Raw genomic sequence first — 20431 nt, 5'->3', positions numbered from 1 at the left:
CAAAAAGCAAGAATGACTTTTTTTTTTGCACAATACCTATGAACTGCTACTAATTTAGTTTAACTTTATGCATTAGCAATTTAAAGCATTACATTTTTTCAGGATAATAAGAACATAATCAACTTCGTTTTTTAAAGCCCAGATCTATCTGATAACTAAAAATTGGGTACATAGCGTGCAATCCCGTAATAAACCCAGCAATAAAGTGATTTTCAAAGCAACCCTTGTACCTGCTTCCCAGAAAATAAGTAACTGGTAATAAACATTTTATGAGAAATCTCCTGTTTTAAGAAAAAGAGGGAACTAACAAAAAACAGTATTTTCTGGGTATCATTTTTAACCCAGAACAGTTTTCCTAATATTTGGGGACAGCAGGAGAAGGGCTAATAAAAAGGCAAACAAAGTGAACCATAAAAAGGCAAAAAAGCTAAACTATGGTGAACCATACTTACCCTCCCCATCTCTCTGCAGATGCATTGTTTTGAAATCAATGAGGGGAAAAGTGATAGGGCATGACGCTAATAAAATGGAAAAAATGGCAAAAAATACTAAAGTGAACACACAGCACAGTCAGAACAAACCATACACATAACTAACACAAAGCCAAAGATACCAAAAACATTTCCCTAAAACCTGTTAGGCATTCTGCTCAAAAACTTTATTCAAAGAAATTACTACTAACCAAACTTTAAAAACAAACACAAACATACATTTCCATTTCAGCAAGCAAGGCAAAAAAATTAAAGTAGTGCTGTTCTATTAAAACTCAAACATAAAACTGAAGAAATGGAAACTTAATCAGGTACTGTGGAAGCTTTTCAGTATAAACAATTTGACAGAAAAATATTTCCCTTAGTTTGCTCTGCAAAAAGATTCTACTGTTATCTCATACAAGAGCCAGCAGGTAAGAATCTGAAGATGTCCACTTCCATTAAAAACCAAGACCTTTGGATGGCTACAAATGCATACTGGTGGCAGACATGTGCTACCCATTCACTAACTGCATTTTGCTAACTACCCTTGGAACAATACAAAAACCCAAGACCCATATACTTAGGAAGAATGAGATGGTCCTCCATTTGAAGTCACCCTACTTCTCTGTTAAGAGTCATTTCAAATGGGGTACATCTCTTTTTCCAAGGTATGCAGATCTAAAGTAATTTGGTTTCTTGAGGAAGACTATTATTTTAGAATATCCTAAACTCCCAGTTATGGAAAATCAGTCTCTGTATTGTGGGCACAAGTGGAAGGAGCAACATGGTCTGCTAACAGCCACTCTCCCAAGCACATGCAGAGTTCATGGCTGAGAAGTTCACTCAGGTGTCGACTGTTGTTGGCTCTCTGCAAGTCACTGACCCGTATTCCTGGAAAAGCCAGGAGGAGGTCTATGTGGACTTGTCACAGCTGTTGAGCCAGGGCAGCTCAGACACTGAAAATCAGGGATCAGGAGTACAGAGTGACCTTCCCTTCCCTACCACAACAATTTGTAAAGAGTCAGTGGATTCCAACAAGGCAACAAAAGAGAGCCTAGCATCAGGCTCTCTTTAGGGAAGCCCTCAGAAAGCTGAAGCTGGACAGAGAATGTCCTATCTCCTCAGACAATGGAAAACAAATGGTCTTCTATGCTTAAAACTTAAGATCAGGACCCTCAGGCCAAGGACTATAAAGGGCTATTTATCTGCATCCTCCAAAAAGCAACAGCATTAAATACTCTGTCAGAAGCCCAGCTTCATCTTTCAGAGACTCCTTTCCTAACTTTCAGCTCAAAGGATGCTCTGATGACCACCACTCCTTCTCAGTAACTACGCCAGGATGAGTAACTTAAAGGGACATTTGATCTTCATTGCCACCAGAATGCTAATATATCCCTAACCCTGGGGGAGCATCTTCATAAATCCCAAACATCCTGAATAACCCAGAACAAAGTAAATGGAAGATAACTTCCTGATTTAGTCTAAGTTATGACACATAATACACCGCTGGGCATGCCAAACATCTAGACCAAAAAGGGAGGAGGAGTAGGGATTGAAAGACAGCAGTAAAGATTGGCAGAATGACTTGGCTGGGGCTTTTAAAATATTGGCTATACCTTAAAAATAAATAAAAATGCTCCAACTGTGATCAGGTGTGCAGACTTGAGGTGGCAAAAGGAGCACATGATATTGGCATTGCAATTCCTCATATGTCATTGGCTAACTTGCCAAAGGTGAGATTACGAAGGGATCTTCATTCAAGAGAACAAATATGTAACTTTAAGATTTCTGAGTGGTCTCCTTATCTCTTTACATAGGACAGGATATGATCCAGAAGCCCCCCTGGATCCAAATATGCTTCTTATTTCTACTTCTCAACTGCAACATTTTACTTCAAAGTTTACAAATACACAGCAAAGTTTTTAGAGAATTTTACAAAGGACATCCATATACCAATCCCCTAGATTCTACTACTAACATTTCACTATACTTGCTTCATAACATTTCCATTCCATTAACCATCTTGTTTTCTTCATGGATTTCAAAGTAAACAGTAGATATTCATATACTCCTCCATAAACCCTTCTGCATGCTGATCATTCACTGAAGTTTGCTATTTATTTATAGTTTTTGCTCCTTTTGATTAAAAAAAAAAACTTACATACAATGAAATGAAGGTCTTAAATACACATCTGTGAGTTTTAACCCATGTGGTTTTGCCTTTTAAGTTAAAATTAAAATTACTCTCCTTTGTAAAACTTGTTAGGACCCTGCTCCCATACCTTCAAAACCTAACAGAGATACAGGGACATAGTACAATATTTGCTTACAAATACCTCTGAAGATAATTTCTTTTTAAATGTATTTCTGATGATTATAAAGAAAAGGTAGCTGTATTCTAGGCTCTCTATTTAAAGTGGTGAGATCCCTAAACCCTAGCATACTGGACTTTCAAAAACTGGGAGATAGCACCTGATTTGGTTTAACAATTAACAACAGCCTACCCTTGATTTTATTTTCTTTATATTTTAACATCCATCCTCAGAGCTAATGGATAAAAATTAATTCAAATGAGATAACTGCCCCATAATTTCATTAGCGCATTTGAGTAAAAATAGTCACTCACTCTTACATGAATCAAATAAAAACGAATAAGGTTGCTCAGAAAAGGGCAGTAATCTCATTACTGCCTTGGGTAATTTCAGTTACAAATAACATTATCAGGAAAATAATGTGTGTGGGTAAAATTACCTTCCCATTTATCACCATCAGAAACATTCTTCAGATCTAAATGTGGAATTTGGACACATGCTGCTTCCCCTTGAACACCAACACTTTGACTTCCTGGCACTTCTGATTCAGTGTTGGCATTCAAATCACATATCTTGCTACTAGAATCCTGTATTTTAAAATAAAGAATACATTTCACAAACAAGAAGCTTTCCATGCCCTATTTAAAAACAACCAGCTTATGTTCTTGCGTGGTCCTCATGAGTTTACCGTGCCTACATAGGCAACTGTCCCAGTCCCACCATTCAAGACAAAGTTTGGATCCCAAACTGAGGAAATTGTTCTTGCAATCAAAAGTGGCAAATTAGAAAACAAAAGCAAAAACAAACCAAAAGTGGCAAATCAAGTTGCTGCTTGATTGTAAAACAACTGGTTAAGAGTATTTGCATTTAAATCTCCTTTAAACCTATTAAACACAAGAGTCAAAGGCCAGATACCATAACTGGTAGGTTAAACCTAGTCAAACTTCAAAGAACCATAAAGAAAAGTAATTCTTACCAGAATCAAGTGTGACAATTTATCACTGTCAAATGACAAATATTCTTTCCTAAAAATCAAGTAAAGTTATTAGTCTTTTAAGAATAAATTGGTTACTATCACTGCATATTTCTTATCTAGATTCCTCTCTTCCTCATACAGTTAGCATTTACAGTGTGAGAAAAGAAAACGACACCTGCACATATGCCCATTCTTTGGAGCCCTATATCTGAAAAACACACACTACTGAAAATATCCAGAGAATCAGTTCATGTTCAGAAAAATTAAGTACATTCACCACTCCCTTACACATCTACTCCCCAAAATGAAAAACACTTTAAAAGGAAAAATATAATTCACAATAAATAAAAAACAAAAGAAATGAATATATAATGGAAAAGATTCTATAAAATAAGTAATAGTTTTAACCAATTTACTTCATTTTTCCATATTCTAGGACATCTTTTTCCATTTAAAGATTTTTTTTTAAAGTATAGCTATGTCCTAAATTTTAAATCTGATGGTATTCTATTACAATCAAAACAAAGTTACTACTTCTAAACCTCTCCTTCTTCAAAACATAATGGTAACAACATAAAAAGGAAATTTTATAAAATTTCAATTCATTTATTTCCCTATAAAAACTAATCCCTATGTAGAACAAGTGTTAAAGCAAGCTGTCACAAATCATCTCTACCTACTTGACCTCAACAGAATATCTAGTATCACAGTAAGTTATCAATATGCTGACTGTAGGAATGTTCTCCTCCCCAAAGACACTGTGATAATGCAATCTACAGTGATACTCATAGGTGCTGCTCCTCCCCTGCCATAAAAGTGTGCACTCAGAAGACAGGTCTTGATCTAAATGTGGCAAGTCAGCTCCTCATATATATATAATTACCTTGTCTGCTAAACATGAAAAACAAACTAAATTCCCTGGCAAGCAAAGGCTCTCTTTTGCTTAGAGTGGGAACAAATGAGGGAATGAGTTAAATTCTAGCCTAACAGATTAAAAGACCTAATCATCTAAATTTTAGAAACATGAGGGTTAAACAAGCAAAATGTAATCTACCTAACCAAGAAAATCTTTTGGTCTAAAAAGCAGCTTGCTAATCTACACGTAAGTTGAAGAGGAAAGAGCTTTCTCGATAAAGCTTGAGTCCTCACTAGTTGGATCCTTATTGTTCTATCAAATCCAGATGTCATCATTTTGGGGATGCCTGTTAATGCTGTTAATCTTTTATCTTCAGCCCATAGCTCCAATATTCCCTGGGCTGGAAGAGAATCATTCCTGCCTCCTGAAAGGAAGCACAAGGAGCTGCTGTAAGCAGGCAATCTGTGGACCTTCAGTGTAGGGGGATGCTTCAGAGATACGGCTCCAAAGAATTTACTTGCCCTAAGAGAACAGGTTTTCTACTCACAATTAAGACAGATAACAACATTAATGCAAGTTTACCCTTGCCAACAGGCTACCACCAAATCAGTAACGTTGTATGGGATTTCTCGGTATTAACAGTCTAATCTGCAACTTCATTACTGATGTTTTCAGAAGATCAAACCGTCATTCTTAAGAAAATTATCCACATTTTTTAGCAATGTCTTAACAAATCATAAAAAGAGTAATGATATCCAAAACTTTAAAACATTCTAGAAAGCTTCTGTTCAAAGGGACTCTATCAAGTATCTATGGTGACTAAGGATTCGCTCAGTTGTGTCCGACTCTTTGCAACCCTGTGGACTGTAGCCCACCAGGCTCCTCCGTCCATGGGATTCTCCAGGCAAGAGTACTGGAGTGGGTTGCCATTTTCGTAAAAGACTTATTGCCTAGGGAATGCCCCCTTCCATTACTGCAAGCCAAGGACATAAACAAGCACTAACTGCGTCGGACTGTACTAGGACACACAGAGGAACTGGAATAGGAGTAAAAAATCCCTATATGTTTGTCCAGGCAAATATGTTACAATCTTTCAGTTAGCTGTAGACAGTTCCAAGACTTCTGAATTAACTCACTGAAGCATGTATTCAGAGTATCAATAAACTCCCGAACTGTTCTACAAATCAAGTGAAAAGTTTGAAGTGTTTCCAAGAAGGCAGTGTTCTAATTTCTGAATGTTTTCCAATTTATAACACCTGTCTTAACCTGTATCTACTCTGAATATTTATGGACATTTAGTATGCCTTATGCTGCTGCTGCTGCTCAGTAGCTCAGTCATATCTAACTCTCTGTGACGCCATGGACTGTAACCCACCAGGCTCCTCTGTCCACGGGATTTCCCAGGCAAGAATACTGGAGTGGGTTGCCATTTCCTTCTCCGGGGATCTTCCCAACCCAGGGGTCCAAACTGAGTATCCTGCTTTGGCAGGTGGATTCTTTACCACTGAGCCGTCTGGGAAGCTCTAATATGCTGTATACTTATCATCAAAATAAGATGTTTGGTTTTGTTTGCTCACCTAAAATATATGTTGTAACAGAAAGCTTCATCTAAAAAATTCACCCCAGAATCTGTAAAGAACTCCAATTTTCAAAATGAATAGTTAATTAGCAACAACAAGAAAAAATGCTTACCTCTCAAGACAGTCATCTTCACCATCACCATGGTCACTGCATGGCTCTAACAATATACCTACACACTGACAAAAAGAACACCACTTATTAAGGAGTTCCCATCCCCTTAAAGTTGAGAAGTTTCCAATCCAAATTAGGATATTAGATTATAAATTAGTCAAATGCCCCTCTTTTAACTACTACTTAAAATAGTCTGCAGGTGTTAATGTCCTTTTTTAGAGAGTAATTGACCTTCCTCAAAATTTGAGTTGTGTGTATGGGGGTGCATGTGTATAAAATGAGGACCCTGTTTTTCTTACTACCCTACTGGGCAAGAGCTACTGCTACTACTATCACATTCTTTTTCCTTCCTTAGAATTTTCTCCTCTAAAAATGATGGTCAGCTACTACTCTTTCTCGTCAGCAATGAACATACAAGTTGGTTAACTTCCTAACAGGTAGCAGAGGAGTCACACAGTTCACCAGATCCCTTTATGACATATATTTGAAATAACAACTCTGAAACTCAAAAGCACATGAGAATGCTCCCTAATTTTCCAATGGGCTCTGAGATACCATTCCATGCCTACTCCTCTCTAAAATAAATACCTATCAAGTCTAATACAAATGTCCTGTGCATACTTCAAACTATGTAAACCTTTTAGTGTTTTTGATGATCACCTCAGAAATCAAGATTTGATCTTCCTAGATTAAGAAACTACTACTTGTGCAGTTTTGTTTAATGTGAAAGACAGTCTGTAAAAAGTTATTAAAATACTCTCTTTTTGAATGTATCTCTGTGAAGCTAACTAGCCTCATGCACTTGAAACAAAAGAATCTATAGCAACAGAGAGAATGCAGAAGCACATATGGGAATCCAGCTGACTTCTAAGTCAGACAGTAGCAAGATCGCTAAGTATGTATAACAATGCCATGCCTCAAAATAACTTCTTTTAAAAATAGCTGCTTTTTATTAAGAAAAAAAAGCAATCTTATTTATGTCACCTTGAGTGAGTTTATTATGTTAAGTGAATTAATAAATATTTTAATTGCTCAGTTTTAATTTCTAATATACTAAATACTAATAGACATACCTAGGTACACAAAAGTTTTTTGGGACCCTGAATAATTTAGAGTTCTAGAGTATAAAGAGGTCCTTGGGACCCAAAGTGTATAGAACCACTGATCTAAAAATCAGACTTCAACAACGTCCATGCTCTGGAATATAGCTTTACATTCTTAAATATGAGGGTTTCGGGAACCGTGAAAAACCATTATACAGATTCAATATTTAAAACGAGCCTTTTTGCTTTACTCCACCAAATTCAAGTCCCAGTTCTTTCCTTCTGATGGAAAATAAGACAGTAACAATCACTTATGTGCCTATCTTATGGTTGTTGTCAGAGAATCAAAAGAAAGAGCTTATAAGAAAAACTGTAAAGCTCTATTATAAAGCATACTATTACATGACCAACCTTAACTTAACCTATAATTCTTTTTACTATGAAATAACTGAAATAAAATATGATCACTGATATAACTAATATCCACATATCCTCCACCCAGATTTAGGCAACATAATTCTTAAATAGTGAAAAGTATTAAACAAGATCTCAATTAGGGATAATATAAAAAAATGTAGTGACAACAGCAAAAGCTGACAGCCCAGCAGTGGAAAAGACAGATGAAATTCAGAGTCGAGTGCAGAACTGTGCTCTACACAATATCTCAGGACAAAGAAAAATAAAAGTTATTAGTCATGTTAGAATACAGCCAGTCTTCATTTAACATACAGGAAATATGCAATACTTTCCTTAGAAACTAAAATATACTTCATCACTTAGAAAAATTTTACTTTCTCAGAATTCATTCCAGATAAAATATTTAATCCTTTATACACAAGAAGAAAAAAGCTCTTTTTTCTAAAATATCAGATGACAAAGCAGCCTGTGCTGTCTTCCCTCCCTTCTCCACAAACATCAGAGTCCTCATAAAGGACATCTAAGGCACGCTGGTCTCAATTCAGGAAAGCTAGAGCCCTTTGGTGAAAAAAGGTGGTGGCAATGGCAGCAACAGTGGGAGCAGCAGCTACAGCACAATCATATTGCCAAGGTATTAGGGGCTGTCAGGACTTCCTGACAGGAGCTAATTAAAGACCAGTAATTTCCTTGGTCTCCATCCATTCCTTAGCCATCCACAACGATACTTCCACATGGCTTAGTCGCTCATCCTTCCATCTCCGCTGACCTAGTTTTGCTCAAGTACGGCAGCTACTTCTTTTAGATAAGCTAACTATCCCTGCTTTATTCTACACATTTCATCTGCTTATAAGAAAACTTACTAAAGCATTTTCAACCACCAGATGGCAGAAATAAAGCTACAGAACTTTAGAATCTAAAAATTTGGATTACCCAGAAAAACTTAAAACTGTAGTCTCCAACTTGATTTTATAGTTCAACAGATATAAAAACACATTGGAGCAAAAATCTGCTGTGTGTTAAGCAGAAAAAAACTTTTTAATTAACAACAACTTTCCATTTAAATGAGTGCCAACTCATTATATTTTTCTGTCAGTTAGATTAAATGTGAAAGGTATGTGCTCAGTCATGTCCAATTTTTTGCAACCCCATGGACTGTAACCCGCCAGGCTCTTCTGCCCATAGAATTTCCCTGGCAAGAGTACTGGAGTGGGTTGCCATTTCCTACTCTAGGGGATCTTCCCGACTCAGAGAGCAAACCTGTGTCTCTTATGTCTCCTGCATTGACAGGCAGATTCTTTACCACTGCGCCACCTGGGAAGCCCCATCAGTTAGGTTATGAAGACTTAAAAAAAATGTTTTAATCGAGGTATAGTTTATATACAATATAAGTTTCATATATATAGCACAATGATCCACAATTTTTAAAGGTTTTATAAAAATACATTAAATATTCTTCAATCTAGCCCAATTTCTTTCACTGAATTAATGTGGGCAAAACTGACGAGGTCTCCACAGCAGATGAATCATCAACAAAATGAAAAAATAACCTACAGAATGGGAGAAAATACTTGCAAAATCATGTATCTGGATAAGGAGTTAATCTCCAAAATATAAACAGAACTCATAAAACTCAATAGCAAAAAATAAATAATACAATTAAAAAATGGGCAGAACATCTAAATAGACATTTTCCCAAAAACGAAGTACAGATGGCCAACAAGTACATGAAAAGGTGCTCAACATCACTATCAGGAAAATGCAAATCAAACCCACAGTGAGATACTACCTCACACCCATTAGAATGGCTATCACCAAAAAGACAACACAAAGTAAGTGCCAGTGAGGATGTGGATAAAAAGGAAACCTCGTGTTTTGGAGATGGAAATGTAAATTGGTACAGCCACTAAGGAAAATGGTATGGAGGCTCCTCAAAGAATCAAAAATAGAACTACCATGCTTACTAGCAATTCCATTTCCGGATGTTTATGTGAAGCAAAGAAAAATGCTGCCTCAAAAAGACAGGTGCACCTCCATGTTTACTGCAGGATTATTTACAATAGTCAAGATACAGAAACAACCTAAGTGTCCCTCAATAGATAAACAGCTGAATAATTTTCTGTGTGGGTGTGTATACATGTAACACACACACAATGCAATATTATTCTGCCATTAAAAAAAAAAACCCAGCATCCCCACTTGCAATAACATGGATGGACCTTGAAGGCATTATGACTAAGTGAAATAAGTTAGACAAAGACAAATACCATATGATCTCACTTTTATGTGGAATTATAAGATAAAGTCAAACATCTATATAGAAAACATATCTGGTGGTTGCCAGAGGTGAGGGTTGGTAGTGGGGAAAATGGGTGAAGGTAATCAAAAGGTACAAACTTTCTAGATAAAAAATAAATAAGATATAGAACTATAACATACATCATCATAACTATAGTTAATAATACTATATTGCATATCTGAAAGCTACTGAGAGTAGATCTTAAAAGACTCATCACAAGAAAAAAAATTTAACTGTGTGGTAATAGATACTAATAACTAGACTTGTGATCATTTCACAATATATACAGGTACTCAATGTTATGCACTTGAAACTACCGTAATATGTCAACTATACCTCAATTTTTTTAATTTTAAAAGAGAGACTGTTTTAAAAAGAGAGACTGATTTAAAAAACAACACATTATTGAATGGTTGTTGCCTGTCAGAGGTATTGAGTATTTCTGTTTAAAAAAAGAAAGTGGAGTCTCATAACAATTCAAGTCAAACTGATAGCTATTTCTTCCTCTTGGTTGTCTGCTAGAGCTTCCCAAATACTTCTGGCCTTCACTTCTGAAAGGAGGTACTTAAATTCCAGCAATTTCTCAGGGTTCAGAAGATATAAATAGGGTTCAGAAGATATAAATAATTGCAAATTTGGCAAGGTGCCAGCCATGAAGGTCTGCTAATCCGGAAATGAACTGCTTTTATGAGAAATTTGGGCTTCCCCAGTGGCTCACCAGTAAAGAATTCGCCTATACTGTGGGAGCCACAGATGTGGGTTCAATCCCTGGGTCAGGAACATCCTCTGCACAGAGACCCACTCCAGTATTCCTGCCTGGAAAATCCCATGGACAGAGGAGCCTGGTAGGCTACAGTCCACAGGGTCGCAAAGAGTCGGACATGACTGAAGCATCTTGGCACGGCACGATGTGAGAAATTTACTGATAACATCAGATATTTTGATATGAACTCAAATCAGGCTACTGATTTACCGACACTTTCCACCCTCAAACAGTACAAATTACTATAGAACTTGTTATAACTAAAAACTTAAGAGATCAATCTCATCATATCAATATAAAAATCCTTAAGATTTCCTAAGACCTGATATTTTATATCTGATAAGAGACTTACTCAAAATAGTAAAGAACTTTTAAAACTCAGTAAACAACTCAATCAAAAAATGAACAAGAGACCTGAACTCAGCCAAGATATTCAGATGGCAAAATAAGCATATTTTCAGAAAAGATGCTGAACCCTATGTCATGAGGGAATTGTAAACTGTATCAATGAGATAACACTAGATACCTATTAGCATGGCCAAAATCCCAAACACTGGCAAGGATCATTCACAGTTGATGAAGGAAAGAGAAACAGCCAAATTTATGCAAGCATTTAGTTTATAATAAAATTTATGCAAGCATTTAGCTTATAATAAAGGTATAGAATTTTTTTTTTAAACCTTGCCATGCAGCTTGTTTAAGCATGTTAAGATGCTTATTATAAAATGTTTATAAGATGTTTATCAGGGATTCCCTGGTGGTCTAGTGGTCCCTGGTGGTCCAGATAAAATCCCTGCTCCAGGAAGAGGCCACATGCTTCAGGGCAACTGAGCCCATGAGCCCAAGCTCTAGAGCCTGAGAGCCACAACTACTGAGCCCACACATGGAAACTACTGGAGCCTGTGCGCCCTAGAATCCATGCTCTGCAGCAAGAGAAGCCACCGCAAGGAGAAGCCCACACACCACAACTGGAGAGCAGTCCCCACTTGGTAACTAGAGAAAAGCCTGCACAGCAACAAAGACCCAGTACAGCCAAAACAAACAAATAAATGAGTTTTTTTTTTTTTAAAAAGATGTTTTAAGATATTAAGATGTTTAATTAAGATGTTAAGATATTCAAGATTGCCAGGAGAAATATCAACAACCTCAGATATAGAGATACCACTCTAATGGCAGAATGTGGTCTCTTGATGAAAGTGAGAGGAGAGTGAAAAAGCTGGCTTAAAACTCAACATTGAAAAAGAGAAGATCACGGCATTCGGTCCCATTGCTTCATGGCAAATAGATGGAGGAAAAGTAGAAATGGTGACATTTCATTTTCTTCAGCTTCAAAATCACTGTAGATGGTGACTGCAGCCACAAAATTAAAAGACACTTGCTCCTTTGAAGGAAAGGTATGACAAACCTAGACAGCGTATTAAAAAGCAGAGATACCACTTTGCCAATAAAGATCCATATAGTCAAAGCAATGATTTTTCCAGTAGTCATATATAGATGTGAGAGGTGGACAATAAAGAAGGCTGAGCGCTGAAGAATTGATACTTTTGAATTGTGGTGTTGGAAAGGACTCTTGAGAGTTCTGTGGACTTCAAGGAGATCAAACCAGTCAATCCTAAAGGAAATCAACCCTGAATATTCATTGGAAGGACTGATGCTGAAGGTGAAGCTCTAATACTTCGGCCACCTGATATGAAGAGCCAACTCATTTGAAAAGACCCTGATGCTGGGAAAAGATTGAGAGCAAGAAGAGAAGAGGGCAACAGAGGATGAGATGATTGAATGGCATCACTGACTCAATGGATGTGAGTTTGAGCAAACTCAGGGAGACAGTGAAGGACAGGGAAGCCTGGTGTGCTGCAGTCCATAGGGTTGCAAAGAGTTGGACACGACTTAGCGACTGAACAACAACAAAGATATTCAACGCTGAGCAGAGCTTCTAGGTATAGGAATCTAAAGTTAAGAGAGAGATCTGGACTAGAGTATAAACTTGGGAGCCTTTAGCTGAGAGATGGTATTTAAAACCATTAGACTAAATGAGATTACCACTGGAGTAATGAAAATTAGTGACTTGAGAAAACTGGGCCCTGGGCCATATTAATTTCAGAACACAAAAAGCAATCAGCAAAGGGATACAACAGCCAGTCAAGGAGGGAAAAAAACAACAGAGGAGTGAGATATCCTGAAAGCTAAGTGAAGAAAGTGTATCAGTGGAGCAAAGAGACAAGAACAGAATCAATAACCATGAACAGATGAAAAAAGATTAATATGCCAGTGAAAGAAAGTAAGAATATTAGTTACATACGAGTCCAATAAAACTAAGTCCAGGAGCAGCTTAAATTCTGTGAAATGTTTTCCAGTTCATAAAATAGGTTTGTACTTTTACTTCTTTGTATCTTTATAACAAACCTCTAGAGTGGGTATTACCTCCCACTTATATAAAGAAAAACAAAAAACAAAAATTCAGAAAAGTTAGGTAACTAGTCAAAGTTATACTGCTATTAAGAGGGAAAGCCTAAACACAAATCTTTGATTCGTTACAATATGTATGTTAGCATATGATTTAGAATGAAAACATGCTGAAGAAAATTTCTTCATCCATTAAGTATCTTATTTTAAAAAGTGTTAACAAAGCTTTGAAACACGTCTTAGAAAAATGCTTTGTACACTCACTGAAATTATTTTTTAAATGTTATTACTAAAAAATGTTGACAGTGAAAATAATTTACTTCTTAAATGATGTTCATGGGCTTTCCATAATTATGAAAAGAGTCCATGTTCTTCAGAAAATATCTGGGACATACATGGCTTTTAAAAAGAACAAAATTCAACCATAAAACCAACAATCACCTCAGCTGACACTGTAATTTGTTTCCTTCCAGAAAAGTATTTAAAAATAAGGTATTCTGCATCTACTTCTCTATTCAATGATGGTTCCTGATCTCCACTGAAACAATGTATGTTCTTGGGACTTGGAATCAAGACAAACACATGTATCAGCAAAGAAAGTGAACTAAGGCTTCTGGTACCAAAGGAACACATAAAGCAATCAGAATTGTAATCTAGTACATACATGGGTTCCCACCACCTGGGCTGCGGTCTGTTAGGATCCTGGCCTGTGAGGATCAGCCCACAGCAGAGGTGAGAGGCAGGCAGGCAAGCGAGCAATACTTCATCTGCCACTGCTCTCATTACCACCGGAACCAGCACCCCCCACCAAATCCATGGAAAAACTGTCTTCCATGAAACTAGTCCCTAGTGCCAAGAAGGTGGGGGACTGTTGATCTAGTACACTTAACACAGAGATTTTTAAGTCTCTACATTTCTTACCTGGTTATTTTCTTCATCCTCAAATACAAAATCTTGCTGCATAACTTCATTGTCTAAATTAGTGCTAGCCACAGGTTCTGAACAGTCTCTGTTATGTTCACTGGCATTAATAATACCATCAGCAATATCAACCCTAGTAATGAAGATTAAAAAGTCAGATCAAGCCACATGTTGAATATGTAATGCCTTTAAAATAAATAAATAAAAGTAACAATCTGAAACTTTTTCTCATAGTAGAAAACATATCTTTTTCATAAAGATCCAGTTTATTTAGCATGTCAAGTTAGATTATAAAGGATTCAAAGTTTATTTCTGTCCCTCCATGGGATGTTGTAAGGACCTTAATTTATTATCCACTTTGAATATTTTCACAGCAAATGAATGGCTTTAAAAATAATTTATGTGTCAAAACAGTGATCTCCCTTACAAATGCACATGCTAAATCATAGTAACGACCTGTCTGCAGATTAAAACCCAAGTCTAGCACTGGGCAACAGTGTTTAACACCTTTTCAAGTACAACAGGAATAGCTTCCTACTGCAGATTTTTTCATCTTACATAATTTAGAATATGTAAAACACTGCAGGTTGTTTATAAAGATGATACCCCAACCAGACAATATGAGAATTCTACCATGAGAATATGAGTTATTTCTATAATAATATCTGAGCATAGACATAGGTTTTCAGGATCTCTAGCTAAGCCAAAAGGGCAAACTCCAAGAAATCTGCTTATATTATATCCTTTGAAACATTTTTCTCTTTCTACCATTTGGATACTGCTTCTTTCCTTCATATTCAACTCAAATACTTCCTACAGATCCACCTGTATAGTTCAAATAATGCCTTCAAAGCACACAAATCGGGGCCATCACATCACTGCACAGGCTGGCGGTGATGCCATCCATGCAGATTATATGGCACACCTGCAGTTGTACAATCCGGTATTCCATAAACATAGTCCCAGCATTGGTATTTATAGCTATTAATTTCTCAGTTTCATTCCACATGTGATAGCTAGTCTGGTGTATTTGACATATTTGGCCTTTAAAAATCTAATTCTTAACACAAAAACAAAATTCTACCTAGTCATCTATTTTTTTTTTTTTGGCCTTCCTATGAATTCTCCAAATTTGGGTACGTCTTTCTTAAGATCATGATCTATGCTGCTCTATAGATTTGTCCCCAAAACAAAAACTGACCAATGCAAACTATAAAAATCATCTGTAGACTCAGAAGAAAGCACCTCTAGGGCTGAGGTAACAGGAAAGGATATGAAGCTTTCGTCACCTAAAGATAACAAGTCAGATGAAGAGTGGAGTAACATCACACACCACACAGTACATGGGGTACTTTTAACTTGCACAAATCCAATTATTAACAGCTAACCTAAAACAACAGAGGGTAGGGAAGGCAAAGCCTGGAGACAGGAAAACAAGTTAAATAGCAAAGGATGATTCCATTCACCAATTCATTCAATGACCATGTGCACTAGGAGTGATGTCAATCTGCTGTCCCAGTACCTATCTATCTGGAAAACTACATGCCATGGTGTGACCATCTGGAAAACAGAATATAGGTCTACTCTTTTTAAAGTTATTTTTCACATAACATAGATCCTAAAGGTAATTATATAAGCCCGCTACTTCATCTGGTGTTCACAGACTTTGCTGGACTCAATGTCTACTATCTTAACAGAAGACTTATGAGATTTTTAATGTGAAGAAGTATATACAATTTATAAGCAAGTATATACAAAGTCACTTTTCACACTGACTTTCAGAAATGGTCAAGTAAGATCAGACACTATCATTAAAGAAAAAACTGTTTTTTAAAAGGTGAAACAATTTTATAATTCAATAAAAAATAGTCAAATGTTTTAAAAGTTTCTTACTGGTTATTAGATCCTTCCCCATCACAATTAACACTTCCTGCTTCATTATTACACACGAGACTTTGCTGCTGTAAGTTCTTAAGATCATGATCTATGCTGCTCTGCAGATCAAAAAGGTGCTGTTCCACAGCTGCTCTAATTGTTCTTTCTAAAATGCTATAAAACAGAACACATTTTAGTGAGAAGCAGTCACCCTAACTAGGTTATTTGGTCACATAAACACAAACTTTAAAATGTACAACCAGTTTAAAAAAATATACAATGGTATTCAAATGAATAGGCTAGAGTGGAAAAAGAAATACAGAAAAGGAATACATGATAATTGCTTAAATTTTAAAATGAAATTTGCCCAGACATTACACAAATCAATCATGTCAATACTACTACTGACGCAGGAATGATCACTTGTCCCAGTAATTCATTCCTCCCTACAACATAACAAAGCCATTTAAAAAGACTTCTCAGGGAATTCCCCAGTGGTCCAGTGGTTAGGACTCTGCATTTCCACTGCAGGGGGCACAGGTTCAATCCCTGGTTGGAGAACTAAGATGCCACATGCCATGCACCATAGCCAGTATTAATAAAGCAGCCATTTGTGGGGGGAGTGGGTGGGGCATGGAACCTTTACTAGAAAAAAAAGCTCTATTGGCATTGTTCAGTCATTTCAGAAGATTAAAAAAAAATCATCTGAAAAAAAGTTCATCTTTGTGTATCAGTGCAATGCATTCCTTCTTCATTTGTTCTGACTAAAGTACATAAAATACTAACCAGTTTCACTACCTTATGTACAATCTTTCCTCTAAAGTAAGTATTTACAATAAATACATGCTTTTAATTTCTACAGCTTATTAATATTTTTAAAAGCTTTTTAAGCTGTCTTCTATAAGTATACTACTTACTCTGCAGAGGCTGGTAACATGCTGATGGGTGATGTATGGGCACTGTAATCAAAGAAAAAAATTAGCTGTAAAATTTTCAATACTAAATGACTACAAAATGTGGTAAAAACTCCACATTTACACTACCTTGATACACCCAGGAGAGTGTGCACTAAGTTTTACTTTTCTAATTTTCCAAAGAAACTCTCACAGAAGACCCTTAAAATACGTATTGTCTGTGTGTGTTGGTTCATTTGTGTTGGGGGGGAGGGGGGGAGGGAAGGGGCATGCAACTACTTCACCTGGTGCTTACCTGGAAAAACACTGACCTATTCTAAGCCTGAAGGAAAAAAAAAACTGACTTCTGGGCCAAACAAAAGTATTCACCTAGGACAGTATGGAGGCCTCAATGCTGGCCTGTGCTCCGTGCCAAAAGTAATAGTACACACTACTACTCAGAGGATATTCTCAAGCTACAAAATGAAAAGGCAAATTAGAAACAAAAATTCAGGCCACATCATTCACTGTGCTGGTAACATTTTCCTTAGCAAATTTTATACCACAGTATCTACTGATACCTATAAAAACCTAGATAATAGACTCATTTTTACCACAGCTATCAAACATACAACTTAAAACCCACAATGAGATATATATATACTACTAAAATACTGAAAATTAAAGTGTAGGTAAGGATGTGAAGCAAATAGAACATTCACATAATGCTGATGGGAATGTAAAATGTTTCAACCACCCTGGAAGCCAGTTGGGCAGCCTTCTTATAAAACCTACTATGTACACAATAACCCAAAACCTATGGACTCAGTAAAAGCAGTGCTAAGGGGAAGGTTCATAGCAATACAGGCATACCTCAAGAAACAAGACAAAAGTCAAATAAATAACCTAACTCTACACCTAAAGCAACTAGAAAGGGAAGAAATGAAGAACCCCACAGTTAGTAGAAGGAAAGAAATCATAAAAATTAGGGCAGGAATAAATGAAAAAGAAACAAAGGAGACCATAGCAAAAATCAACAAAGCTAAAAGCTGGTTGATAAATAAAATAAACAAAACATTAGCCAGACTCATCAAGAAAAAAAGGGAGAAGAATCAAATCAACAATATTAGAAATGAAAATGGAGAAATCACAACAGACAACACAGAAATACAAAGGATCATAAGAGATTACTATCAGCAACTATATGCCAATAAAATGGACAACCTGGACGAAATGGACAAATTCTTAGAAAAGTATAACTTTCCAAAACTGAACCAGGAATAAATAGAAAATCTTAACAGACCCATCACAAGCACAGAAATTGAAACTGTAATCAGGAATCTTCCAGCAAACAAAAGCCCAGGACCAGACAGCTTCACAGCTGAATTCTACCAAAAATTTAAAGAAGAGCTAACATCTATCCTACTCAAACTCTTCCAGAAAATTGCAGAGGAAGGTAAACTTCCAAACTCATTCTATGAGGCCACCTTCACCCTAATACCAACACCAGACAAAGATGCCACAAAAAAAGAAAACTACAAGCCAATATCACTGATGAACATAGATGCAAAAAATCCTTAACAAAATTCTAGCAAACAGAATCCAACAACATATTAAAAAGATCATACATCATGACCAAGTGGGCTTTACGCCAGGGATGCAAGAATTCTTTAATATCCGCAAACTGATCAACGTGATGCACCACATTAACAAATTGAAAGATAAAAACTGTATCATTACCTCAATAGATGCAGAGAAAGCCTTTGACAAAATTCAACATCCATTTATGATAAAAAAACCTCCAGAAAGCAGGAACAGAAGGAATATATCTCAACATAATAAAAGCCATATATGATAAACCCACAGAAAACACTATCCTCAAAGGCGAAAAACTGAAAGCATTTCCCCTAAAGTCAAGAACAAGACAAGGGTGCCCACTGTCACGGCTACTACTCAACATAGTTCTGGAAGTTTTAGCCACAGAAATCATAGAAGAAAAAGAAATAAAAGGAATCCAGATTGGAAAAGAAGAAGAAGTATAAAACTCACTGTTTATAGATGACAAGATCCTCTACATAGAAAATCCTAAGACTCCACCAGAAAATTACTAGAGCTAGTCAATGAATATAGTAAAGTTGCAGGACATAAAATTAACACACAGAAATCCCTTGCATTCCTATGCACTAACAATGAGAAAACAGAAACAGAAACTAAGGAAACAATTCCATTCACCATTGCAATGAAAAGAATAAAATACTTAGGAATAAACCTACCTAAACAAAAGACCTATATATAGAAAACTATAAAACACTGATGAAAGAAATCAAAAAGGACACAAATAGATGGAGAAATATACCATGTTCATGGATCAGAAGAATCAATATAGTGAAAATGAGTATACTACCCAAAGCAATCTATAGATTCAATGCAATCCCTGTCAAGCTACCAATGGTATTTTTCACAGAACTAGAACAAATAATTTCACAATTTGTATGGAAATACAAAAAAACATCGAATAGCCAAAGCAATCTTGAGAAAGAAGAATGGAACTGGAGGAATCAACCTGCCTGACTTCAGACTATACTACAAAGCTACAGTCATCAAGACAGTATGGTACTGGCACAAAGACAGAAATATAGATCAATGGAACAAAATACAAAGCCCAGAGATAAACCCAAACACCTATGGACACCTTATCTTTGACAAAAGAGGCAAGAATATACAATGGAGAAAAGAGAATCTCTTTAACAAGTGGTGCTGGGAAAACTGGTCAACCACTTGTAAAAGAATGAAACTAGAACACTTTCTAACACCATACACAAAAATAAACTCAAAATGGATTAAAGATCTAAACCTAAGACCAGAAACTATAAAACTCCTAGAGGAAAACATAAGCAAAACACTCTCTGACATAAATCACAGCAGGATCTTCTATGACCCACCTCCCAGAGTAATGGAAATAAAAGCAAAAATAAACAAATGGGACCTAATTAAAATTAAAAGCTTCTGCACAACAAAGGAAACTACAAGCAAGGTGAAAAGACAGCCTTCAGAATGGGAGAAATAATAGCAAACAAAGCAACTGACAAAGAATTAATCTCAAAAATATACAAGCAGCTCCTGCAGCTCAATTCCAGAAAAATAAACGACCCAATCAAAAAATGGGGCAAAGAACTAAACAGACATTTCTCCAAAGAAGACATACAGATGGCCAACAAACACATGAAAAGACGCTCAACATCACTCTTTATCAGAGAAATGCAAATCAAAACCACAACGAGGTTCCATCTCATGCCAGTCAGAATGGCTGCTATCAAAAAGTCTACAAACAATAAATGTTGGAGAGGGTGTGGAGAAAAAGGAACCCTCTTACACTGTTGGTGGGAATGCAAACTAGTACAGCCACTATGGAGATCAGTGTGAAGATTCCTTAAAAAATTGGAAATAGAACGGCCATATGACCCAGCAATCCCACTGCTAGGCATACACACCAAGGAAACCAGAACTG

The 20431-nt window shown here is 36.4% G+C and overlaps 1 protein-coding gene and 1 non-coding gene across 11 annotated transcripts in view; one reads left to right on the top strand and one right to left on the bottom strand.

Annotated features, from left to right (window-relative positions):
* Positions 1 to 20431, bottom strand: part of FAM13B (family with sequence similarity 13 member B) — an 84287-nt gene that overhangs the window by 15855 nt on the left and 48001 nt on the right. For 4 of the 10 annotated variants that reach the window (XM_027546406.1, XM_027546405.1, XM_027546411.1 and 1 more), the window contains 7 exons: positions 16948 to 16989; positions 16049 to 16204; positions 14156 to 14288; positions 6310 to 6374; positions 3762 to 3810; positions 3225 to 3372; positions 453 to 518 (listed from right to left, as the gene is read on the bottom strand). In XM_027546406.1, the coding sequence (XP_027402207.1) occupies positions 453 to 518; positions 3225 to 3372; positions 3762 to 3810; positions 6310 to 6374; positions 14156 to 14288; positions 16049 to 16204; positions 16948 to 16989 (659 nt within the window). The remainder of the gene's footprint in view (positions 1 to 452; positions 519 to 3224; positions 3373 to 3761; positions 3811 to 6309; positions 6375 to 14155; positions 14289 to 16048; positions 16205 to 16947; positions 16990 to 20431) is intronic. The other 6 variants (XM_027546412.1, XM_027546408.1, XM_027546414.1 and 3 more) reach the window with 4 other exon arrangements.
* On the top strand, positions 16519 to 16591 carry TRNAG-UCC. Its single transcript has one exon. It is a non-coding gene; the product is annotated as a tRNA-Gly (tRNA).

Source organism: Bos indicus x Bos taurus, chromosome 7, assembly GCF_003369695.1.
Source record: "Bos indicus x Bos taurus breed Angus x Brahman F1 hybrid chromosome 7, Bos_hybrid_MaternalHap_v2.0, whole genome shotgun sequence".
NCBI lineage: Eukaryota > Metazoa > Chordata > Mammalia > Artiodactyla > Bovidae > Bos > Bos indicus x Bos taurus.
The sequence above is the reverse complement of the archived record's forward strand: the minus strand, read 5'-3'. Positions and strand labels throughout refer to the sequence as shown.